General features: G+C 39.8%; 2 protein-coding genes across 5 annotated transcripts in view; one reads left to right on the forward strand and one right to left on the reverse strand.

The window, feature by feature from the left end:
- Positions 1-13,261, reverse strand: part of COA7 (cytochrome c oxidase assembly factor 7) — a 36,228-nt gene extending 22,967 nt beyond the window's left edge. For all 3 annotated transcript variants that reach the window (XR_013764157.1, XR_013764158.1, XM_079142425.1), the window contains exons 1-2: positions 13,099-13,261; positions 9,907-10,047 (exon numbers count right to left, since the gene is read on the reverse strand). Coding sequence is in view for 1 of the 3 variants with exons in the window: in XM_079142425.1 (XP_078998551.1) it covers positions 9,907-10,047; positions 13,099-13,204 (247 nt within the window). In the remaining 2 variants the exon portion in view is untranslated. The remainder of the gene's footprint in view (positions 1-9,906; positions 10,048-13,098) is intronic.
- A 67-nt stretch (positions 13,262-13,328) lies between these two features.
- ZYG11B (zyg-11 family member B, cell cycle regulator) overlaps positions 13,329-26,154 on the forward strand; it is an 88,646-nt gene continuing 75,820 nt past the window's right edge. Inside the window, exon 1 of one of the 2 annotated variants that reach the window (XM_079142080.1) lies at positions 13,329-13,463. Coding sequence is in view for 1 of the 2 variants with exons in the window: in XM_079142077.1 (XP_078998203.1) it covers positions 22,375-22,395 (21 nt within the window). In the remaining variant the exon portion in view is untranslated. Of the gene's footprint in view, positions 13,464-22,373; positions 22,396-26,154 lie in introns of those variants that run through there. The other variant, XM_079142077.1, reaches the window with a different exon arrangement.

A 26,154-nucleotide genomic window follows, 5' to 3' on the forward strand; every position in this document is an offset into this window, starting at 1 on the left:
TGACGCATCACTGCTCCCCATCTTGGGTGATCATCCTGACCTGGTCACTGGCTTGGCAGGGCCTTGTTGTCTTGTCCTTCACCATTTGTTTCAGCAATGCTCCTCAATTTTCTTGGTTAGTAAGACCAGTTTTATATAAACAAAAATTTTCCTTGTTTTTTTTCTTGTCATAAATTTTCATGTATAAATGTATGTTTGTCAGCATTTTGTTTTTGTATTCCTATGAAATACAATTCTTCATATTTATCATTTAAAATAAAATCTGCAAACTACAGTAACGGAACCATATCAATGTTTATAGCAGCTCAACTCATAATTCCTCAACTATGGAACCAATCTAGGTGTCCTTCAACAGATGAATGGATAAAGAAAATGTGGTACATATGCAATGGAATGTTACCCAGCTTTAAAGAAAAATGAAATTATGGCATTTGCTGGTAAATGGATGGAGTTGGAAAATATCATGCTAAGCAAAATAAGCCAAAACCAAAACACCAAAGGCTGAATGTTTTCTCTGATATGTGTATACTAATTCATAATAAGGGGCAGGGGGTGCTAGAAAGAATAGAGTTAGATTAGATAGAGGGGAATGGGTATGGAGGTAGGAAGGAGAATGAAACAGACATTATTACCTCATAGAACTGCATTACTGATGTGATCCTACAATATCTACAATCAGAAAAGTGAGAAGTAATATTCCATTTATGTATGATTTATCGAAATGCATAAATGCATTCTACTGTCAATGTATAACTAATTAGAATAAAAATATTTTAAAGAAAAGACCAAACATGAATCAAAGGCATAGACAAAGGAGCAGAGTTACAAGCTAAAGGCACAGAAAACCTATTCAGTGAAAACAATAGCAGAAAATGTCTCAAATCATGGGAAGGACATGGACACCCAGAGACAGAAGGAATTTAGAACTGTAAATAGACCTGCCCCAAAAATAATCTTTCTACATCATATTAAATTGCCAAAAGTACAGAAGAAAGAATATTGAAAGCTGCAATAGAAAGTCACTTATAAAGGCAAACCATCAGAATAACAGATTTCTCAGCAGAAACTCCAAAGGCCAAGAGGATATGGAATGATGTATTTCAAGTCTAGAAAGAAAATACTACATCTAGCAAAGTTACTATCCTTCAGAATTGAAGCAGAAGTACTCTCCAAGATAAGCATAAACTAAAGAAACCCATGACTACTAAACCAGCATTACAGAAAATATTTAAAGGAATCCTACACACAAAAGAGGAAGCAAGCCAATCAATCACAAGAGCACAGGAAAGAATAAAACTCATTAGAAGACACTGATATGAGGGAGAAAGTCTTATATTTACATATATATTGCAGCAGTCTTTGTTCATTTGTGTGAATACTAGTTACCAAGTTTTCCCTCAAGTAAACACTTTCTTTGGTATTTCTTATAGCATAAGTCTGCTAGTAACTCATTCTTTGTTTTCATTTCAAAATGAATTTATTTACTTTCAATTTTAACTCATTTTAATTCAAGATAATTTAATTCACGATAATTTAATTCACAATAAATTCATTTAAATTCAAGCTTGATTTTTTTTTTCTTTCAACATTTAACAAATGTTCTTTTGTATTCTGGTTTACATTACATCTGATGAAGAGTCAATGGTAATTCTTACCATTTTTCCCAAGAGTGCGTCTTTTTTCTGTCTGCTTTTCAGATTTTCTTTTCATCTTTGGTTTTAAACAAATTGACAATAATGTGTCTACAGGTGATTTTCCTTAGTCATCTTACTGGGTTCACTGAGCTTCATGGCCTGTGGGATAGTATTTTTCATCAGATTCAAACACTATTCATCTGTTATTTCCTAAGTGTTTTTCTATTCCAATTTCTTTATGATTGCTAATACATGTTAGACTGTTGGATACTAAACCAGAGGCTGAGGCTCTGTTCTTTTCTGGCTTTTTCTCTCTTTGCTTTGATTTCAATAGAAGTCATAGTTCTATCAAGTTCATGCATCTTTCAAGTATGCTGATGTTTTTCTTCTCAAGTCTCTAATTTGCTGTTAACACTGTCCAGTGAGCTTTTCATTTCAAATGCTTTTTTAAAAAAACATTTTTAGCTGTAGATGGACACAATATCTTTATTTATTTTTTTATGTGGTATTAAGAATTGAACCCAGTGCCTCACACATGCTAGACAAGGACTTTACCACTGAGCCACAACCCCAGCCCATGTTTTTCAATTCTAGAATTTCGTTTGGTTCTTTTTAAAATAGATTTAATTTCTTTAGATTCTTCAACTCATTACAACCACATTTTATTTAAACACTTAAACATATTTATTGCACTCATTTAAATTTTAATTAATTCCAATAATCTTTGTCATATCTGGGTATGTTTCTATTCACTACTTTTTTCCCCTTTTAATAATTATACTAAGACTTTGTAGATGATACTTTGTTCACTCTGAATTTTAATATATTCCTTTCGATACTCCTGAATTTTGTTCTGGAAAGTAGCTAACTTACCATCCTGAACCTTTAGAGACTTCAAAAACAGGAGAACACCTAAAATAGTCTACTACTATGGTATGGCCTTTATGGAGTCTCAGCTGAATGCCTGTGATGGAGAGTAAGGTCTCTCCACTTCGAATAGTTGGAATCCAAACCATTCCTAGCACTATGAAACCTCTAGAATCACTTTTCAGCTGACAGCATGCTAGTAGAGTTTTGTTGTTGTTTGGTGGTACTAGGGACTGGACTTGAACACTACCACTGAACTACATTCCCAGCCCTTTTTGCTTATTTTCACACAGGGTCTTGTTAAGTTGCTCAGGCTGGCCTTACTTGCAATCCTCCTGCCTCAGCCTCCCAAGTGGCTGGGATTACAGATGTGTGCCACTGTACTTCCCCAGTAGGTTTTCATTGCAAGCTCTCTCAAGAGCCTATGCATGTACAGCTTAACACAGGGCTGAGAGTACCCCAAATGGATTTCTGGAACTCCTCTATCTAGCTCCTTCCTCTCTAATATCCTAACCTGCAAACTCCAGTCACCAGTGGCCAAAATTTGACCTCTACTTTCTCAAGTCAGCAAGACTACTAAAGTCTGCTTCGCTTCCATCTCTCTGTGAAAGGACCTCTAGGAAGAAAGCCAAAGCAATCATGAATGTAGCTCACTTACTTACTTCCTTTTTCTCAAGGATTACAGTACTGCAAGGCTTATTGTCCAATGTCTGAAAGCATGTATTTCATGTTTTTTTCAATCCATGGTTTAAATTATAAGAAGTTCATTTTCATTGCCTTGTGGAAAGACTGAACATTTGCATTAATCTCTAACTGTAATCTAAACAGGAGAAGAAGGTGGAGGGTGGCTTGGAAAGAATGCTGAGAGTGAACAGGGAAAGATAAAAGACAGATTTGAGACATATTTTTGAAATAAACTGGTCATGAGCTACCAAGTAAAAACAGACACAATGTACTAAAATGGAAGACAATGTGAAGGCATAATAAATTAGAGGAAAAATAAAACAATTGAGAATTCCACACAGGGCTTGTTAAATTTGAGATGCCTATGAGAACTTTAAGCAGAACTGTCTGTACATAGTCAGCTATTTACACCTGAGTCCACAAAGGTGGTCTTGGCTAGAGAGAGATTTGCTTGTAATCATCATTAACTTCTGAGTTTTCATTTCCTCCACTAAAGTAATTCTATTTCTTACAAGATGAAATTGAGGACATTTAAATAGTAAGAATAAAAAAAAAAATCCTCTGTTGTTTTCACCACCTAGAGACCATTACCCTAATTTTTTTTTTTGGCGGTACTGGGGATCGAACTCAGGGCCTTGTGCTTGCAAGGCAAGCACTCTACCAGCTGAGCTATCTCCCCAGCCCTCTAAATTTTTGGTATGTTTTTTTCCCAGTACTTTTCCTATAGTTTTGTCCTGTTTTTGCATACTGTAATCATGAGCCTGCCTCACTCCTTCTTAGAAACCTTTCTTAACATTTGTTTTATTGGCTGCAAAACATTTCAAACAGATATATCAGAATTACTTTCAATTATCTTTTGTTGGACACTTAGATTGCTTCAAAAAACAGTTCACATTCTGCAATCAGAAAGGATCAGCGTGCAGACAGTAAATATTACAGTGGATGTCTCCTGATCCTGATATACATACGGACTCACCAGCCACTGTGAGTTCATCAATGGGAGTACACTACCATAATAGTTAAAGGTGGTAGGTTAAAGCGCATGTCACTCTAAAATAATTTTTAAATGGACTGAATTTGTTGGCTACCCTCACTTGCATAATTCTTTTCCTTTGTCAGAATTCCAGAACTAATTTTTCTTTTTAATATTGCATTGTGAGGGAATATGATCTTAAGGTATTGAGGAATATTTCTCTTAGGATAATAATGCCTTTAGATTACAGAATTTCATTCTACTGATTCTTCCTATAGGAAACTTTTTGGTAATGATAATATACACAATGAATTTAGCTTTTATTTTTCTCCTAGGATGGGGGTTGGCAAACTATGGCCAGCTGTCCAAATCTAGCCAACCACCTATTTTTGTAAAGCTCCCAAGTTAAAAAGGCTTTTTTATAAAACACACATTTAAATGTTTGGAAAAAATGCCATATTATGACTGTGAATATTCTGTCAAATTTAGATTCTAGTACTCATAAATAATTTTATCAGAACACAACATGTTTTGGTTTACATATTGTCTATGGCAACTCTTACACCACAATGGCAGTTTAGTGGTTACAGCAGAGACCATGTGGTCCACAGAGCCCAAATTATTTACTATCTAGCGCTTGATAGAAAAATCTTCCAGAGATCTGTAACAGGAACTTAACAAAAGCCATTTTAAACACTAATAGGAAAGAAACTGCCTTTCCCTTATTTTCTTTTGCATCTATCTAGCCTACTCATTCTTCTAAGTAGATTCTTATCTCATAATATATGTAAAAATCAAAGTAAAATGGATTAAAGACACTAGGTATGGTGGCACACACCAGAAACTCAGAAGGCTAAGGACCTTAAGTTTGAGGCCAGCTGTGGCAACTCAGGGAGATAGAAACTCAAAATAAAAAGGAAAAAAGGCTAGGGATATAGCTCAGCAGTACAGGGTCCCTGGATTTAATATCCAATACAAAAAAAAAAAGACTTAAATATAAGACTTGAAATTATAAAATACCATGAGAAAATAGTGATAGAAAACTGAGACAACACAAATAAATTTTTAAAAAATACTTTATGTTCACAGACAAGAATATCGTTAAATCGGGCATGTGGCGCATACCTGTAATCATACTCAGGAGTCTGAGGCAGGATTGCCAAGTTTGAAGCCAGCCTCAGGAACTCTGTGAGGCCCTAAACAACTTATTGAGACCCTGTCTCGAAATTTTTTTTAAAAAGAGGGGGTGCTGGGAATGTAGCTCAGTGGTAAATGCCCCTGGGTTCAATCCCTGGTACAAAAAAAAAAAGGAATATTATTAAAATATCAATTATACTCAAAGAAAAAAGCAACTGAAGATAACAGAAATAAATTCTAGTAATGATTTTTTGGCTATGACCCCAAAAGCACAGAAAACAAAAGCAAATAAGACAAATTTGTCATAGTGTGCTTTCTTTTTTAAATTTTGATACGAGGGACTGAACCCAGGGATGCTTAATCACTGAGCCACAAACCCAGCCCTTTTTATTATCTTCATTTATTTCAAAACAGGGTCTTGCTAAGTTGCTTAGGGCCTCATTAAAGTGGTTGAGGCTGGCTCTGAACTTGTGATCTTCCTGCCTTAGCTTCCCAAGCCACTGGGATCATAGTCTGCTTTCTGCTACTATAACACAGTACCACAAACCAGGTAATATTTTTTTCTTGGCAGTGGTGAGGATCAGACTCAGGGCATTCCTTGTGCATAATGAACAAGCATTCTACTACTGAGCTACATCTCCTGCCCTGGATACAATATCAACAACAGAAGTTTATTTGGTTCACTGTCCTGGAGTCTGGAAATTCAAGAACATGAACCAGCATCTGGTGAGGGCTGCTGTGCTACTTCATAACACAGCAGAAGGGCAAGCAAGCACATGCAAGGGGGTGAAGGGTGGGGAGAAGAGGACCAAACTTACAACAAACCCACTCTTGCAATAATTAACCGAATTCCATTTATGAAGGAAGAAACTTTATTATAACCTAATCATCTCTTAAAGGTCCCATCTCGCAATACTATTATAATGGCAATTTTAAAAATTCAACATGAGGGCTGGGGTTGTAGCTCAGTGGTAGTAAGCCTGTTTCTCACATGTGAGGCACTGGGTTTGATCCTCAGCACCACATATAAATAAATAAACAAAAGAAAGATATTGTGTCCATCTGTAACTAAAAAGTATTTTTTAAAAATTCAACATGAGCTGGGTGTGGGGGCACACGCCTGTAATCTCAGTGATTTGGGAGGCCAGGGCAAAAGGATCTCAAGTTCAAGGCCAGTCTTGGCAATTTAGTGAGACCCTAAGCAACTTACCAAGATCCTGTCTCAAAATAAAAACTAAGAAGGCTTGGGGATGTAGTTCAGCGGTGAAGCATCCCTGGTTTAATTTGCAGTACAAAAAAAAAAAAAACAAAACAAAAACCAACATGAGACAGGTGCAGTGGCACACACCTATAATCCCTTCCCTCAGTGGGCTGAGACAGGAGAACTGCAAGTTCAAGGCCAGCCTCAGCAACTTAGCGAGGCCCTAAGAAACTTAGCAAGATCCTGTCTCTAAATAAGATACAAAAAAAAAAAAAAAAGCCAGGGATGTGGCTCAGTGGTTAAGTGCCCCTCCATTCAATCTCTGGTACAAAAAAGAAAAAAAAAGGGAGGCGGGCTAGGAGTGATAATCATTTTACAATGTCTTAGTGATAAAATGATCCTGAGTTTGATCCCAGTATCACAAAATGAAAAAAAAAAAAAAAAAAAAAAAAGGAAAGAAAACAAAACACAACACAACGTGAGTTTTCAAAGGGATATCAAACTAAGAAGCTCTCTTACAGCAAAGAAAACAACGAAGTGAAGAGACAGAATGGAAATCATACATCCAGTAAGGGGTTAACATCCAAAATGTAAAGTATAAAATATATAAGGAACTCAACAGCAATAAAATAACCAATTAGAGGTTGGGGATGTAGCTCTAAAGTACTTTCCTAGCATGCACAAGGCCTTGGGCTCAATCCCCAGCACTGCAAAATAAAATAAGAAAATGACCAGTTAAAAAATGAGCAAAGGACATGAATAGACATTTGTCAAAAAAAGACATATAACTGGCCAACAGATAATGTGAAAAAATGCTCAATGTTACTAATCATCGGGAAGTGAAAAGCAAAACCACAAGAAGATATCATCTGACAGCTGTTATGTTGATGAGGATATGGAGAAATGGGAACCCTTAAACACTGCTTGTAAGAATATAAATTGGTACAGTCATTAAGGAAAACTACATATATCCCAGGAACTTGTGGCCTGAGACATAAGGGTTTCAAGTTCAAGATGAGCCTCAGCAACTTAATGAGGTCCTAAGCAACTTAATGAGATCCTGTCCCAAAATAAAAAATAAAAGGAACTGGTGATTTGATGTGGTTCAGTGGTTAAGCACCTCTGGGCTCAATCCCCAGTACCCCAAAAAGAAATGAAATTAACGTCTCAAGGAAATATCTGCACTCCCACAGTCACTGCAGCATAATTCACAACAGCCAAACTATGGAATCAACCAAAGTTCCTATCAACAGAGGAATTGATAAAGATACATACACAGTGGCATAATATTCAGCCTTTAAAAAAGAAGGGAAATCTGTCATTTGCAACTTGCATGAATCTTTATGTCCTCATGGCAGACATAATGCTATGTAAAATAACTCAAGCACAGTAAAACAAAGCATGAGCTCTATTATATGTAGAATCTAAAAAGGCCAACTCACAGAAGCAGAGAGTAGAAGGGCAGCTGCTAGCATCTAGGGAGATGTTGGTCAAAGGGTACAAAGATTCAATTAGGTAGGATGAGTAAGTTTTGGAGAGCTAACAAACAACAAGGTGACTACACTCACCATACACTTGAAATGTGATAGGAGAGTAGATCTTAAATAGTCTCACCACTCACTGAAATACAGTAACTATGCAAGGTGATGAATACATTACCTTGATTGTGATAATCATTTTTACAATGTCTACATATATCCAACAATCACATATACAGCAAACATAGAATATTTGTCAATTATTAAATACCTTAGTAAGCTGGGGGAAAAATTAAAAATTAAAAAATAAAAGACACTGGGCATAGTGGCGCACACTTGTAATCCCAGCAACTTGGGAGGCTGAGGCAGGAAGATCATAGGTTCAAAGCCAGCCTCAGCAACTTAGAGAGGCTATAAGCAACCTAGTGAGACCCTGTCTCAAAATAACAAATAAAAAGGTCTGGGGATGTGGCTCAGTGATTAAGTGCACCTGGGTTCAATTCCTGGTATGTATGTATGTATGTGAAAATGAATAAACAAACAAACAAACAGACTACCACAGACCCTATGTTCCATGTAAAAGTCAAAACAATCAAAACAGCTCCAAAAATTGAAGACATCCTCTTCATCAAACTTTCACTGAACATTTTCCTAACCAGGGTTGGCTGGGAATGAGATGAACAATCATTACCTTCCAGAAGCTTATGACGTGATGAGTAAAAAAAATTAGCTTCCTGTAAAGTCATATTCCCTAAGTGGTGGTTTTAAAAATATCCACTAGGGACTGGGAGTATAACTCAGTGGTAGAGCACTTGCATAGCATGCATAAGGTGTCCTGAGTTCTATCTCTAGCACTGCAAAAAATAAAATATGTCCATAAATTCTTTGATATTCCTTCCTTTAAGGATTATAATTTAAGTCCTTCCTTGCTAACATGGGCTAGGCTTAGTGACTCACCTGTAATATATAGAATGTGCTGGAAATGAAAAACGTGGGGGCTGGGGTTGTAGCTCAGTGCTAGAGCACTTGCCCAGCAAGTGTGAGGCACTGGGTTTGATTCTCAGCACTGTAAGTAAATAAATAAAATAAAGATCCAAGAACTATAAACATATATATTTAAAAAGAAAAGTGTGTGACATCCAAAGAAAGATCATAAAGACACCGTGGATTCTACCTTGCTCTCTCTTGGATTACTCAGTAGAGGAAGCAATAGACCATATCAGGAGATACTCAAGTAGCCCACAGAGATCCACATCACTAGGATCTGAGATCTAATAACAGCTGATAAGGAACACAAGCCTCTGCCATCAGTCACATGGAGTAGTCATCTTAGAACTGGAAATTCAAACTCTAAGCAAGCCTTCGAAATGACTACAGCCCTAGCTTCCTGACCAGAGTCTTGTCTGCAACTTCATGAGATCCTGAGGTATCCAGCTAAACCACTCCCAAATTCCTGACCCACGGGAATTATTAGGGTAATTTGTAATTTAGCAAAAGATAACTGAAACACCACTCCAGTGATAAATAAAATTAGAGCATGAGGAGAAAAGAAAGAAAAAAGGGAGTAATTACTGATCTCTTACTCTGTGCCAGGCACATGCTAATGCTTTTATCTACATTTTCCTTCTTAATCCTCACAACAATACTACGAAGCAAGAACTGTTTCCCCCTATTTCAAAGGTGATATAACTGAGTCCCAGAGTTAGTGACTAGCTCAAGATCCCACTACTTGCAAATAACATTCTCTAGGTTTTGCTTAACTTAAAGGCTGTGCTCTTCCCCCATCACTCTGAACTCTTATCTCCAAATGTTCCTGCAATGTGCTCCACAATGCCTATCAGGATCTGTGAAGAGAGCTCAGCATAAGGCTTGGGTATGATAACAGCAATGGCATCAAAAAGGGGAGACCAAAGAAAGGAGGCCCCTCCTTACCTTTTCCAGTCACATAATAGGCCCCCAGTTTGTAGCAGCTATCGCTGTGCTTGTTCTCTTCACAGTTGAACTTCAACACCTTGGCAGCCTCATAAAAATTCTTCTGGATCCCTTCTAAATAGTCCACCAGCCGATAGCAACCTGAGGAAAGGGCAAGAGGTGTTCATGTCTGGGGCTACTGCTCAGCAGTGGGGAGGATCCGGTGTGGCAGGTCAGACTGAGTTACTTAGGATGGACCCCTGTCCTCCTGAAGTGTGGCAAACTGACCTTACCGCAAAGACTGTAGATGGTATTCAGTCATTTCCATAAGTGGCCTTTTCTCCCCTTCACCAGGGATTTAGCAATGTATGGACTGGGGAAGAACTTGGCCCCTGCACTGGCTCTACCACTTGCCACTGCTGGTCCAAAGACTTACTGACTTCCATGGCAAAAACAGGATAATGGGCTAATCTTGTGGCAGCAAGAAAGAAATGTGATGTAATCTCAGCAGCTAGGGAGGCTGAGACAGGACGATTGTGTTCAAAGCCAGCCTTAGCAAAGTGAGGCGCTAAACAACTCAGTGAGACCCTGTCTCTAAATAAAATACAAAATAGGGCTAGGGGTGTGGCTCAGTGGTCCGACTACCCCTGAGTTCAATACCCCGTACCAAAAAAAAAGAATGAAATGTGGTGAAACTGCACCTTATTCCTTGGCCAGGCTGGAAACATGGCAGCTACCACAGGAGCTAGAAACTGGCTCTTTCTCCTTGACAGTCTCCTAGTTCCAGTACTTTCCTTTTTTTTTTTTTTTTTTTCTTGCTGGGAGGGGTGTGGGGAGAGTACCCAGGAAAAAATCCAGTGATGCTTAACCACTGAGCTACATTCCCAGTCCTTTTTATTTTGAGACAGGGTCTTGCTGAATTGCTTAAGCCTTCACTAAGTTGCTGAGGCTGGTCTCAAACTTTTGATGCTCCGCCTCAGCCTCCCAAGTCCTTGTGCTTACAGGTGCACATCACCATGCCCTGCAAACCTCCTTCCTTAAAATCTCCTTCCTCTCCCTTCCTCTTCATCACCAACATCATCATATGTCATATCTCATTCATTTTCATTTCAAAAATATTTGAGCATTTATGCAGATATACAGATGCTGCAAATATAGCCATTTGTCCAACAAAAATTTACATTCTAAAGGAAGAAATACAAAAAGATAAGCAAAGAAGTGAACGGAATGTATTCAAACAATAATAAATGTTTCAACTTAACTAAAACAGGATGATAAGCTAGTAAGCACAGAATGGGCAATCAAAGAAGGTATTAAGGCGAGTCTCACCAAGGATTGTGCTGAGCTGAGATTTGAATAGGGAGAAAGCACTAGCTATTTAAAGACAATGAGAGCGGAGCACGTGTAGCTCAGGGGTAGAGTGCTTGCCTAGGAGGAACAAGGGCTCTGGGTTCTCAATCCCCAACACTACCAAAAAAAAAAAAAAAAAAAAAAAATTCTGACTACACATCCTGACTTCAACCTTCTAAAGGAGCTCTTCTTCTCCTACCACCTGCTCCATTTCATCAACCTGGGATTAGCCCTATAGACTGCCCCTAAAAACCCTGCTCCTCAACAACCCCAATTCCTCTAGGTCAGGGACTAGCTCTCAAAAACAATCCTCCCAAGTAGTTGGTTAGCTACAAAACATGGTGAAGTCACATTTGGAAACCAGACTGCAAGCTCTAGAAGGCAGGATGTGCATCTTTCTTCCTCCTTTAAAAAAATAACTAGTGCAGGACATGGCTTGAGCACACACATGTAATCCCACCAGCTCAGGAGGCTGAGACAGTAGGTTCTAAGGTTCAAAACCAGATTCTGCAACTTAGCAAGGCTGTAATGAACCTAGTGAGACCCTGTCTCAAAAATAAAATAAAAATAAAAAAAGCTGGGGATGTGGCTCAGTGGTAAATCACGGTTGGGTTCAGTCCCTGGTACCAAAAAATAAAAAATGAAGTAGGAAGAAGAAAACCATCCAAAAACACAGGCTGCTCTGGATAGTTCCCTCTGGATAACATCATTCACTCATATACTCAATCAACTCAACCTCCACACAGTACTCAGGGGCACATGCTGGCCTCAAGGCTTTCTCACCAGCTGTTATATCTGCTTGGCAAAAATCTGCATGGTTCGCCCAGTGCAGTGGTGCATGACTGTAATCCCAGCCACTGAGATTCTCCTGAGTTCAAAGCCTATCTCAGCAACTTAGCAAGACCCTGGTCTCAAAATAAAATACAAAAAAGGCTGGGGATGTGGCTTAGTGGTTAAGCACCCCTGGATTCAATCCTTGGTGTAAAAAAAAAAAAAAAAAAAAACACAACTTTGCATAGTTTACTCCCTTACCTTCTTTAAGGCTTCTTTCAAGGCTTCTTCAAGCACTATTCAAATGCCAGTTTCTCGGGCTGGGGATATAGCTCAGTTGGTAGAGTGCCTGCCTCGCAAGCCCAAGGCCCCAGGTTCAATCCCCAGTACCGCAAAAAAAAAAAAAAAAGCCAGTTTCTCAATGACTCCCTTGTCCAATGGCTCAATTTACAATCATCCTCCTAAACTCCAGTGGTCCTTCACCCTCTTTAATTCCCATTGCATTTACTAGTTTCAAACCCATCATTTCATTCATTTCCTTACGTTTACTGACCGATTCCCCTACTAGAATGTAGGTTCCTTGAGGACAGGGAATTTCGTCTGCTCACTAATGTATCCCCAGTTCCTTGATCCTTTTTTTTTTTTGGAGGGGGGGTACTGGGGATTAAACTCAGGGGCACTCAACCACTGAGCCACACCCCTAGCCCTATTTTGTATTTTATTTAGAGACAGGGTCTCACTGAGTCGCTTAGCGCCTCACTTTTGCTGAGGCTGGCTTTGAACTCCCGATCTTCCCATCTCAGCCTCCTGAACCGCGGCGTGTGCCACGACGCCCGGCTCCCTTGATCTTAAGTGCCCGAACATGTCCCCTCCCTATCCCAGCGTGCAGGGTCCGGGTGTTCATTCCCCCACTGTGCGCTCTGCAGGTCCTGCGGCACACAACGCTCCTCCCACCACACACAAGGTCCCAAGTGTCCCGCAGACCTGGTCCCCACGCGTCCTCAGCCCGACACGTGACCCCTTCCAGATTCCCTCAGAGTTCGCCCACTCAATCCCACCCCTACGTGTCTCCAGTGCGCCAGAGGCGCTCACCTTCCGGGTCCTTCTCGCGGTAGCACTGGTAGTTGCACTCCACTTCCATGTTCTCCAAAAATGACTTCACTTGCTCCTCGTCCTGGAAGTCCACCAGCCCCGCCATGACTCCGGCTCCTTCAACCCGTGTTGGTCCGGCGCTCCGCCCACGGTCACGTGAGCTCGCGGGGCGGAGCCTAAGGAGGGCGGGACGCTTACGTCTGAACTCGCAGGGGATTTACAGAGACCGAGGGACCAGCCTGTGCTTTCCGTCAGCCCTCACGCGGTTAAAGTCTGGCAGCAGCTTTTCCTCTACCCACCCAAGTCCTGAAACTGGTGCAGTTGTTTCCGCAGGCCTTCTCTGTGGCCTTAATGACTTTCAACCTGTAGGCATTTATCCATTCTTCCGTCCATGGGTTCATTAGTTCGGTAATTCCTAAGCGTAGTGTGCTTCACCCAGGTGTTTGCTTTTAGGGATGTGAGAGGTCTTCAAAAAGCCTGTAGTTCATGGGAGAACATTTGCTTATTAATTCAGCAGGCTTTTTTATTTTATATATATATATTTTTAGTGTTCAGTGGATTTTTATTTTTATTTATTTTTATGTGGTACTGAGGATCGAGCCCAGGGCCTCACACTTGGCGGGCAAGCACTCTACCACTGAGCCGCAACCCAGCCCTCAACAAGCTTTTAGAGTACCTTCTATATGGCAGGTACAGTCCATACAAGTTCAATGGGAAGTCTAGTTTATCTTTGTGTATCTTCCAGACCTATCACGACCAGCGACAGGTATGACCTGGGAAATGAATATGACTGTGAAACACAGTAGCCGTAGAGATTGTAGTAATCACATTGTTGTTATAATAGTTAATGTATAAACAATGAAGACTTTATACTAATTAATTCATTTAATTTCACTGTGAAAATGTATGACTATCCCCATTATGCAGATGAGAAAACTAAAGTAGAGAGGTTCAAAGTCACACAGTGAGGTAGTTGGTCTGCGATATTTTTTTGAGTTGGAGAATGAATGAAGTAGAAGAGGAAGGTGTCAAGGAGATGCAGAAGAGAGGACCTTCACCTTGTTTTTGTTTTGTTGTGCTTGGAATCATCAGTTTCATAAAGTCAGGACAAAAAACTCTCCAAAGATAGTTCCTGTTAATCTTTGAATCAAAGCCAGCTCTAGAGTCCTTAGTGGCACTCAATCCATAGTTTCCCATCACCTATAGCGGTGCTTCTCAAATGACTTCACTACTAATCTATCCTAATGATGGCAGAGAATGGACCGTATCCAGCCACTTCCTTGGGGAATGGCTTATTGTAGCTGGTATATGGCATTGAAATCCAAGTTTTATTTTTTTAATTCATATGACTTTACAATCAATTACAGTTCATTCATCTTTCACAGGATAACACAAAATTGCCTCTTCCTATATCTTTGAATGAAATTGACATTTCATTGTAACATGCCACCATTTACCCATAGTTTCTCATACTTCTGATCACCTTGCTGGAAGCCCTTAGAACAAACACATGCTCCAGGCTTGAAACCTTGACCTTTAGTTTTGATCCCATCTTACTTAGCCTGTCCTTCAAGGCCCTATAAAATCTAATGCTAGCTTTCTCTCCTGCCTCTCTTCTTACCTCACCTTATCCAACTTTTTGTTTTCTAAGTAGGTCTCAGGTTTGTGTCCCCCTTCATCTTGGTGCCTAGACCAAACTCCTCTGTACAGATCAGAAATCCTGGGCTGGGGTTGTAGCTCAGTGGTAGAGCGCTTGCCTTGCATGTGGGTTCAATTCTCAGCACCACATATAAATAAATAAAATAATGGTCCATCAACAACTAAAAAAAATAATAATTCTCTAAAAAAATTAGAAATCCTCTCTATAAAGTCTTCCCAGATCCAACACACACACACACACACACACACACACACACACACACACACACACACACACAAACAATAATAGTAATAATAACTTTAGAAGCTCCTACTTGGGTGCTCCATGTTACTTGGTTTATTATTTTTTTGGTACCAGACATTGAAATCAGGGGCATTTAACCACTGAGCCACATCCCCAGCCCTTTTTTTGTATTTTATTTAGAGACAGGTCTCACTGAGTTGCTGAGGCTAGCTTTGAATTCACAATCCTCCTTCTTCAGGCTCCTGGGCCTCTGGGATTAGAGGCGTGTGCCACCATACCCAGTGCTATTTTGTTTATTCTTATATCCCATATTAGGAAAGAACTGACTTTGGAAGGGAAACATCTTAATTCAGAAATCATGTCCCATATTTACTAAATTTTGACCTTGAACCAATCACATTGTGGGCCTAATTCCTCTTCTGTAAATGCAGATCCATCCTATGGCTGTCAGTGGGACTAAAAATTAGTATATACAATGTGCTTATCGCAGTGCCTGGCTCAGAGTAATTCCTCTTCTAGAGATGTTTTTTGTTATCTCTATAATGGCATGAGAGACTGTATCTCTCACCAGACTGATTTATATGTCCCTTGTATGACCCCTGGTTTTTGGATCAAGAATAGATATGGGCTCAGTTTGGATGATATAGATACCTAAAATCAGGGACTGGTCAGAAGTATTACTTTCCCCTTAGTTTTATTTGGAGAGTTTAATTGCACGGAAATGAAACCATTCGAGCAGTAGAGGGCAATAGAGAGTTGATGAAAAGATGGAAGAGAGCTAAGCCAAGTATGATGTCACATATTTTAAAAAGAAATTTAAGATCATCCAAAGGGGCAGCCAGCTGCTTCTTTTTAACTGTTCTTATCTCTGTAGGTTTATTTCCCTACTAGTCTTCAGTGCTGGGGACTGAATCCATGGCATTACACATGCTAGACAAATGTTCTACCAATTGAGCTACATCCCCAGCCCTCTATTCTTATAAATGTTCACATTTACTTTTAAACCTTGTTTTAATTATTTAAGTTAATACATGAATATATGCTCATTGCAAAATAACTTCATGGTCTTCACTTATTAGCCCTTTATAAATATGATGCAAGTCGCAGACATTTTTCCAACTGTTGCAGAGAAACAAAGATCAGAGAAGCTAAGTAATTTATTCTAAAAACACAGTGGATGAGCATGGTGGCACATGCCTGTAATCCCAGTGACTCAGGAGGCTGAAACACAAGCACTGCATTTTTGAAGCCAGCCTCACTTTAGTAAGACCCTGTCTCAAAATAAAAAATAAAAAAGGCCAGGATGTGGCTCAATGGTAAAGCATCTCTGGGTTCAAATCCCAGTACCAAAAACAAACAAACTAAAACAAACAAACAAACAAAAATACAGTGAGAGGATGGGGAGAACCCATGCCTTTTGTAATCCTAGACGTACAAGATTCTGAAGGGAAGAATTCAAGAGCATTACAGAGCTCACTCCCTAACTCCAGACTTAGATTCAACTAATACTTGTTGATCACTATTTTACCTCTTTTTCACAGCTTTGCTTTCCATTCATCAAACATTCCCTGGATGCTTAATAATGACTAAGATTTAAGGAATGCAATAATGAAAACATAAGGTTTCAATAACAACATGAGACTCTTGAAAGAGGAAGAACATTGGTTAATAAACAGAAGATGTTCTTCCTAATGATTAAAGGAAAACATTGAAACAGTATGGCATTTTCATCTATTAGTTTAACAAAGAGGGACATCCTGTGTTTGCGAGGATACTGAGAAACCAGCATTTCCGCAAATTGTTGGTGTGTTTATAGATTGATGCCTCCTTTTTGGAAAGCAATTTGATAGTATTTATTAACATTGATATATGCTTATATTTTTACCTAGAAATTTCGCTTTTGAAAATGTATCCTACAAAAAATTCTTGCACAAATAAATATTAGCTGCAGGTTCTGTTGTTGCTGCTGCTCTTCTTGGAAACAACAAATGTCCTATAATAGTGGATTTGAATGCAATGTATACATTAAAAAGAATGAAACAGATCTATTCATACCAACATTGAAAGACAGTTTTTTTAATTTTTAAAATTTTTATTTAATAATGTATTCTCCAGATAATTCACTTCATTTACTAGATTTGGTACCAAACGACTCTTTATTATCAAAAAATAAAAGTTTGCCTTCCAGATATGAAGATTTACTATACCTAAAGACCTCTAACCCTTTGGGCTGGCAAAACCTGTAGAAATTTTCCAAATAAATCAGCAAAGATAATAAATTTAAAATAAATATGAATATTGTCTTCCAACTGGGAAGGTTATATAGCCATTAAAATTTCACTTCTGTCACAATACTTCATGGTTAAACCTTGTATTTGAGGTAAGTAATGAAGACACTCAGCTAAAATAATTTAATATTTTTAAGCTGAGTTTCATTTACTCATAACTTGCCTTCTAATCCCTAATGAGAAAAAAATAGCACCGCCTCCAAATTGTTAAAAAACAGCCAAATCTTTGTTTTTACATTTTTTTAAATTGTAGATAGATGCAATACCTTTATTTTGTTTACTTATTTTTATGTGGTACTAGGAATCAAACCCAGAGCCTCACAAGTGAAGGACAAGTGCTCTGCCACTGAGCCACAACCCCAGCCCTCTATTTCTTTTCTTAATGCATCAGATGGATAATTAAGTGTTCTGGTTTGAAAGGCCTTCCCTAGTTGCTGATTTTCTTACAAACTGTGTTCTAACCAAGCCCTGGAGCCCTTACCCACATAATCTTATTTTATACTCACAACAAAGCTGTACAGTAGGCACACTTTCAAAACACCAGACTTGTAAGAAAATTGGGTTCAGAGAAGCAAAGGATACAAGGTTCTCGAAGTTGGGAAGAGGCACAGTGGGGATTCAAACTCAGATCTTTCCTACTCTGGCATCCTTGTGCTGACCACTCAACCACAGAAAGACATTTGAATGCATTATTAAGTTTAAAAAAAAAGTTGTGTAGTATGACTTCATTTTTGTTTAAAAGCTAAACTTTAGCTGGGTATGGTGGTGCACGCCTGTAATCCTAGTGACTGGGAAGGCTAAGGCACGTTAGAAATAGCGAGGTGCTGCAAGAAATCAAATGCTTCAAAGTGGGTGGACAAGGCAAACTTTTACTTCTAATAGAAGGGCATGCTACAGAACCTGGCTAGCAAGCAGGAGGCTAGTGTATACACCTAATGGCTGCTGCCCTTGGCCCTGATTGGAGGACTCAAGGGTACACTCTACATGATTGGCTAATTTTAAAATTAGGGTGGGCAAAAGAGAAGGGCTATAATTAAAATGGCTCCAATTGGATCCAACTAAGGCTGAATACCATATTCTGAAGATGGACCAACAGTCTTTCTATGTCTCACAGGCATGAGGCTCACAAGTCCTAGGCTAGCCTCAGCAACTTAATGAGATTCTGTCTCAAAATTAAATATATAAATAAATAAAATAAAATAAAAAAGGACAGAGAATGTTAGCTCAGTGGTCAAGCACCTCTGGGTTTAATCCAAATATGAATGAATAAATAAATATAATTAATTAATTAAAATTCAACTTTTAGCTGTGTGTAGTGTTGCAAACCTATAACCCCAGCTACTCAGTAGGCTGAAACATGAGAATCACTTGAACCTAGGAGTTTGAGACCAGCCTTATCGAAGAGATAAAATAAAATAAATAAAAATTAAACTTTGTATATAGTACTGGAGATTTAACTCAGGGTGTTCTATCACTGAGCTACATCCCCAGCCCAATTTTATTTTTTTACTTTGAGCCAGGTTCTCGATAAATTGCAAAAGCTGGCCTCAAACTTGTGATCCTCCTGCAACAGCCTCAGGAAGAGTCAGGGATTACAAGCTGGCACCACCGCGCCCAGCAATATATCCATTTTTAAGAGGAGGTTCAGAGAAGTAAAGTGATTTCTTCAGAGTCACACAACCTGCTAAAGTCGTCCTCCTCCCTCAGGCTTTCAAATCTGAGCTAACAGTACTTGCTCAGTGTGGAGAAACGGGCCAATCGAGTTTGCTGTGATTTCACTTTGAAGGCCTGGCATTGGTGTTCGTGTCTGAGATGGCCTCCCTCAACTAGGGATGGCAAGCAAGAGAGGCTGGGCCTGAGTTGCCAGAGGCTTGCTTGGGGCTTGCCAAGCTCCCAGAACTTTGAAGATCCCCTGGGGACCCTTGGCTTTGGGTAGGATAGCAATGGAGGTGGCCTGCCCTTTCTGCTGTGGCCAATCCCAAACCCAAGAGCCGCAGCCCTCCCTCACTGCCTTACTCCCCCACCCTACCTTCCGCTGCCTGAGACACCAAAAGGTTGTTGTGACAACTGCCAGCTCCACTCAGACTCACGTTTCAACAGCGGGGATTGCACATCACATAATCCTCACAAGACCTGCCTGGCCTGGAGCCAGCACAAAGCGCTCAGAAATAGGACCTAGTTCAACCCGAACTTCTGCCTGTCTCTGAAACTTGGGGCCATTCTTTAAAATAGAAAGGTCCCTGCTTTACAGACAAAAGGACTGAGGTCTGGAGGGGAAAGGGCTTTTTCCAGGGCATACAGGGTGTTAGTGACAACCCTGAACTCTTCCCTTGGCAGCAAGTTGGGTGGTAACCCTTCCAATTTTATCTTTGCCTCCTCCTGAGAAATACTCCCCTCCTTGCTTGTTTCCTTAGTATAAGAGACAGTGAATTTTATCAAGGTTGACAAGAGGCTGAGGATGTAGCTCAGTGGTAGAGTGCTTGCCTAGCATGTATGAGGCCCTGGGGTGAATTGCCAGTCCTACAGGGGGAAAAAGAAAAAGAAAAGAAAGAAGAAGAGAAAAAGAAAAGAAAAAGTGCTGTGGGAAATTGGAAATTGGAAAAGTCGTGCTACTTTTCTGGCCTCATTTTTCTCATTGTTAACTCCATTCGGTTCACTTTATGGGAATAAGTGAAAAATTGGGAGGCTGGTTGGTATGGAGTGGTTTGCAAAATATGATCCCCAAACCAGCACCAATAGCATCATCTGGGAATTTGCTAGGAATAAATATTATACAGATCTATTGGATTTGAAATTCAAGGTATGGAGCCCTATAATCTGTTTTAACAAGCTCTCCAGGTAATTCTGGTACATGCTTAAGTTTGTGAACTATTGGTGTCAAAGGTTAAGACCATTGGATATGGGATCACACAGTCCTGGATTCTAGAAGTATCTTGGTTCTGCCTTTTACTTTTATTTTTTTAGTATATTTTAATTGTTGATGGACCTTTATTTTATTTATTTATATGTGGTGCTGAGAATCAAACCCATATGCAAGACAAGTGCTCTACCACTGAGCTACAACTCCAGCCCTTTTACTATTTAGGAGACTTCAAGCAAAGCATTTCACCTACCTGATCCTTAGTTTACACATCTGTGAAATGGAGGTAAAGGGTGTATGTGACCAAGAAGGTTGTTTTTTCATTCATGTGACAAAATTTTTTGAGTGCCTATTACATGGCAAGCACTCTTCTAAGTTCTAAGGATATATCAGTGAATAAGCAGACAAAAATCCCTGCCCTCGTGTAGATTCTAATGAGATTTTTGAATGCTAATTAAGATAAATATAAAAATAATATATTAAACAGCACAACACTGGTATGTATTAAGCACTAAGCAAATGGCAGTTATCATTAATGATGGGGCTAGGATTCTTTATTTTTGTTTTGGTACTGGGCATTGAACACAGGGGTGCTCAGCCAGTGAGCCACATTCCCCCAGTCCTTTTTATATTTTTATTTAGAGATGGGGTCTCTCTGAGTTGCTTAGTGCCTCACTAGTTGCTGGGGCTGGCTTTGGGATAGGACTTACATACAGAAAATGCTGTAATATACTAAGCTGTGAACTCTCTGGGACCTCTGAGTCATGTCTATGCCATCAGAATCTAATAAATCTGACATAGGGCCTGATGAAGAATAGAGCTTGGCAAATATTTAATGAATGTGTGTACAAAAGTCAGAGATTAATATTAATATCTCCCTGCTTCCCCTATAGTCTGTCTTTAAAACTGACAACTCAATAATAAGCCACACACTGCAATAAGCCTTCTCCCTCTACATTTGTATATCTCACTCTTTCCATTTGCTGAAAGGTGACTTTCCCATCATTCACATTCTGACCAGTCTGAAATGTAGTTGGTGTAGGATAAATCTGTGTTGAATGAATAAATGAGCACCTCAAGCAGCATAGAAATATGCCAGAAATAGCATTGAAAGAGGAACCAGGAGGTTTCATTTGCAATTCCTCTTCTGTCAGTTCTGTAGTGTTTGGCTATGGCTAGATTCACTTTTTTCAGACCTCAGTCTCCTAATCTGTAAAATGGGCCTTATACTTTCTACTTCATCCCAAAGCTGGGAGGAGATAGACCAATCTTAATACCTGAGGTTTTTTTGTTTTTGTTTCTTTTTGCAGTCCTGGGGATTATAATTGAACCAGGCGTATAAAAGGAACATGCTAGGCAAGTACTTTTTCACTGATCTGAACCTCCAGCCCCAATACCTAAATTTTGTCTGTGTGTGTGTGTGTGTGTGTGTGTGTGTGTGTGTTATGTTGGTACTGAGTGTTGAACCCAGGGATGCTTTTACCATTGAGCTACATCCCAGCCCATTTTATTTCTAATTTTGATACAGGATCTCACTAAGTTGCTGAGGCTGGTCTTAAACTTGTGATCCTCCTGTCTTAGCCTCCAAATGGCTGGGACTCTCTAGGCCTGTACCACCATGCTTGACTTCCAGTACCTAAGTTTTAAGGATGTTTCACCTAACCACAGCCTGTGTTGTCTCCTTATCTTACCTCTCAGGAGCAATTGTTGAAAGTGCTAAACAAGATAAGGTATGAATCTCTCTTCATCCTTTTTTATTTTCCCATCTAGCACTCAGGGTAGAACCTAGGGATGCTCTACCACTAATCTACATCCCCAGCCCTTTATTTTTTACAGGGTCTTACTGAATTGTCCAGGCTGGCGTTGAACATATAATCCTCCTGCCTCAGCCTCCCAAATTGCTGAGATTACAGATATATATAGTAGTAGATATATCTCTTTGCAAACCTTCAAACACTGTAAAAATTAACTAGAATACTAATCAGATAACTTCTAGAACATATAGGTTGGAAACAATGGTTCTAATTCTTTGCTACTCAAAATGTAGTCTGAGAACCAGCAATATTCTGCTAAAACAGACTTATTAAACCAGAATCCACACCTTAACAAGATCTCCAGGTGATTTGGATGCACCATGAAGTTAAAAAATCCTGTGGTACATATACGCAATGGAATATTACTCAGCCATAAAGAAGAATGAAATTATGACATTTGCTGAGAAATGGATGGAACTGGAGGCTATCATGGTAAGCAAAATAAGCCAATCCCAAAACAGGGGGAAGGGAGGAGTAGAGGTTCACTGGATTGGAATGGGGGGCAGGGGGGGAAGGAAGTGGGGATGGGAATGGAAAAGACAGTAGCATGAATTGGACATAACTCTCCTATGCTCATATATGAATACATGACCAGTGTAACTCCACATTATGTGCAACCACAAGAATGGGAAGTTATACTCCACATGTGTATGTCAAAATGCATTCTATTGTCATGTATAACTAAAAAGAACAACGACAAAAAAGTTAACAAAAGAAGTTTGAATCAGATTTATAGGACATACACACTGAAAAGATTTTGAAAATCATCTTCAACTCCTTCATTTTATAGTACACTGGTCCCTCAATGAAAGGCATTTTCCTTTCTAAAATGCAGAGTTGTGTCACCCCCATTTGGAAACCAATGGCTTCACACCATGCATATCCTTTTCTCAGCATCCAAGACCCTCCTGTACAATCCCAGTAGGGTCATTTGATACTCCCCCACCTGTCCTAGAGCCAGCCAACCAGTCTAATCCATTCCCCTGAACTCCTCAGGCTGTTTTCTCTGTGGGCTGCCCTTCCTGCCTCCCTGTAACCTCAGCTCAGACTGAAACACCCTTGACCTCAGTCCTTATCTCAGTCCTTATCCTCAGTTTTACTAGTTGACTGTGGGCTGTGATTAGCCAGTGGAGACCACATCTGCCTCCTGAAGCATTGCAGTCATTACCTATTTTCCTTTCTTTCTTCCCCTCCCCCCACTTTTTGTGGTACTGGAAATTGAACCAAGGGCCTAGAACATGACAAGGAAGTGCTTTGCCACTGACCTACATGCCTAGCCCTTTTTCTATTTTTTATCTTTGAGACTGACTCTCCCTAAATTGCCCAGGCAGGCCTTGAACTTGTGATTCTCCTCCCTCAGTCTCCTGAGTAACTGAGATTACAGTGTGCACCACTGTGCCTGGCTAATACCTGTTTTCCCTTACAGTACCTGTTTTACCAGACTATGAACTCCTTACCGATTGGAACCAAGTTTGATTTATTTATTTGCCCCTCGGGTCCCAACTATCGCCAGACACTGTGTAAGTGCTCAATTTATCCCTTGTGGCCAATGATTTCTTCCAGGACTAACTCTGCATTTTTAGTTTGTGAAATTCCAGAGTGTAGGGACCTGATTTTCTCTTCCTTCTTCATCTCACTCCTGAGGCTCTGTGTGCCAGAGTACAATAGGTATTTGTTCGCCACCCAAGCTGACTGGTTGTTTGTGATTGTAGCCATTCCAAAATGTACAGGAGTAGCGGGTGGGGGACCTTTTACTGCAGCATGCTCAGGGAAGTCCAAATGACCCAGCTGGGTTGCAAAACCCCAGGCAGGAAAGGGATCAGGTTTCAGGGTAAATTATCTCAAGTCTGGGCTGAGATTTAGTGCCTTCTAAAAAAACTTACAAGGTTTCAAGCTGTGATTCCAAATCTATTCCTGAAGCCTCTCGCCTGTACACAGGAACTGTTACAGGTAGGTGCTTAGCACATGGGCATAAATGAATAAATTAATCTGGACTTCTAAATGCAACCAAACCCTGACTGTCAGAAAAAAGCACTTGTGCCTGAAGGGGGTTGTAACCAAATGTCACATAGCATTAAAGATGACGTATAAGCTCTTTACCTTTGCCTATGAACCCTGCAGTAATCTGCCCCAGCCTGCCTTTCCAGCTTCCTTTCCCTTCCACACACACTCTATTTGTAGATCCAGAACACATCATCTGGTTTCATGCTCCAGTGCCTTCACACAAGTGGTTCTTTCTACATGGAATGTTTTCCCTTCTCTAGTAATTTAGGTAATTCTTCCTATAAAGGCCAGGTCAAGCCATACCTCTTCTAGGAAGCCTGCTCTGATGCCTCTGTGCTCCAGTAGGCACCATATTTGTTTTCTTTTTCTTTGTCTTTTTTTTTGTGTGTGTGTGATCTTGGGGATGCAACCCAGCGCCATGTGCTCTTCCACTAAGCTACACCCCCACTGTATGCCTTTGTGTGTAAGTGTGTGGGTGTGTGGGTGTGTGGGTGTGTACTAGGGAATTAGACCCTTTCTACTTAACCTCTTAACCACTGAGCCCCATCCCCAGCTCTTTTTGCTTTCATTTTGAAACAGGGCCTTGCTAACTTGCTGAGGATGACTTTGAACTTGCAATTCTCAGCCTCTCAAGCTGCCGGGATTGCAGGTGTGCCATCTCACCTGGCTAATCATATTATTTTTATATTGTTTGTCTTTTCACCCATTAGACTTGATTGAGCACTTTGAGGGCAGGGTCTAGGTCTTATTCATTTCTGTGTCCTCAGTTTCCAGCATACAGACTTAAAGGAGAGGTACTGGGTATATGATTCAGTAGAAAGAGTATAGAATAAAAGACTTATTATTAGTTAGGGAATTTGTTGCCAATAGAATTCCTAGTTTAGGAAAAGCTTCAATTAGTATTTGTTGGATAATAAATTATTTACATGCATATAACTTCCCAGGAAAGAGCTAGAATGGTAAATAGATAACAAGTGAGGATGCCTGGGGAATTGGAATTTTACCCCACTCCACACACGTGTGTGGCCGATGCATGATTTGTACCACTGGACAGATAACACTCTAGAAGGGTACCCTGGAAATAAAACTCCAAGAAAATGTGCATACAAATTGCCAGATATGAATCAGCTACCAGATCTGAGAGTTAATTTAATTCTCTAATGTGGGGCAAGTCACTCCTCTCTCTAAACTTCAGTTTCCTCATCTGTAAAACGAGGATTATAATGTCTAACTTGCAGGATTGGCAGGAAGATTTTTATAATAGCTGATCTTTATTAAACAGTTATAACTTCTCAGTCCTGTTCTAAGAGCTTACTGTATAAATATATAGAAACTCAGTCCTCAGTGGACCCCTTTGAAATAAAATTATTATATCAATTTTATAGATAAATAAATAGAGCTGGGTGCCATGGTGCAGGTCTGTAATCACAGTAATTTGGGAGGCTAAGAAGAAGGATCTCAAGTTCAAGGTCAACCTGGGCAACTTAGCAAGAGCCTGACTCAAAAAGGACTAGAGATGTAGCTAGAGGTAGAAGGCCCCTAGGTTCAATGTCCACTACCACCACCAAAAAATAAATAAATAAATAAATAAATAAAAAGGAAGGACTAGAGGTACAAAAAATGTCACAGTTTTATTCTATGATTCTGTGGGTCAAAAGTAAAGCTGGGAGTGAAATCTAGGCAGATTGACTTACTCCAGAGTCCAGACTGGCTTACTCTTAGCAAGTATTATGGTCTATTGCCTATAATAAGATAATTCTGTGAAAGGCAATTATCCTCAACAGTGCATACCAAATATCGAGAATAAGAATGGTAATTCAGTTGGGTGCAGTGGTGAATGCCTCAGCTACTAGGAGGCTGAGGCAGGAGGCTCACAAGTTCAAAGCCAGCCTCAGCAACTTAGTGAGGTTCTGAACAACTTAGTGGGACACCCTGTCTCTAAAAGTAAAAAAGGTCAGGGATGTGGCTCACTGGCAAGGCACCCCTGGGTTAAATCCCCAGTAACTCTCTCCCCATGCCCCCCCCCCCCCACAAAATCATCCAGTACCTAAAGGTGATGAGATAAACAAAATGGTTTGATATTAAGGGTAAAGTGTTGTCTTACATTTCTTTTTAGGATGTCTTACCTTTCAACTATTATATACTCTTGTGATTGGTTTTCTGTCTGAGGTCTAGGCTATTTTAAGA

This window comes from Sciurus vulgaris, assembly GCF_902686455.1.
Source record: "Sciurus vulgaris genome assembly, chromosome: 1".
NCBI classification, from domain to species: Eukaryota; Metazoa; Chordata; class Mammalia; order Rodentia; family Sciuridae; genus Sciurus; species Sciurus vulgaris.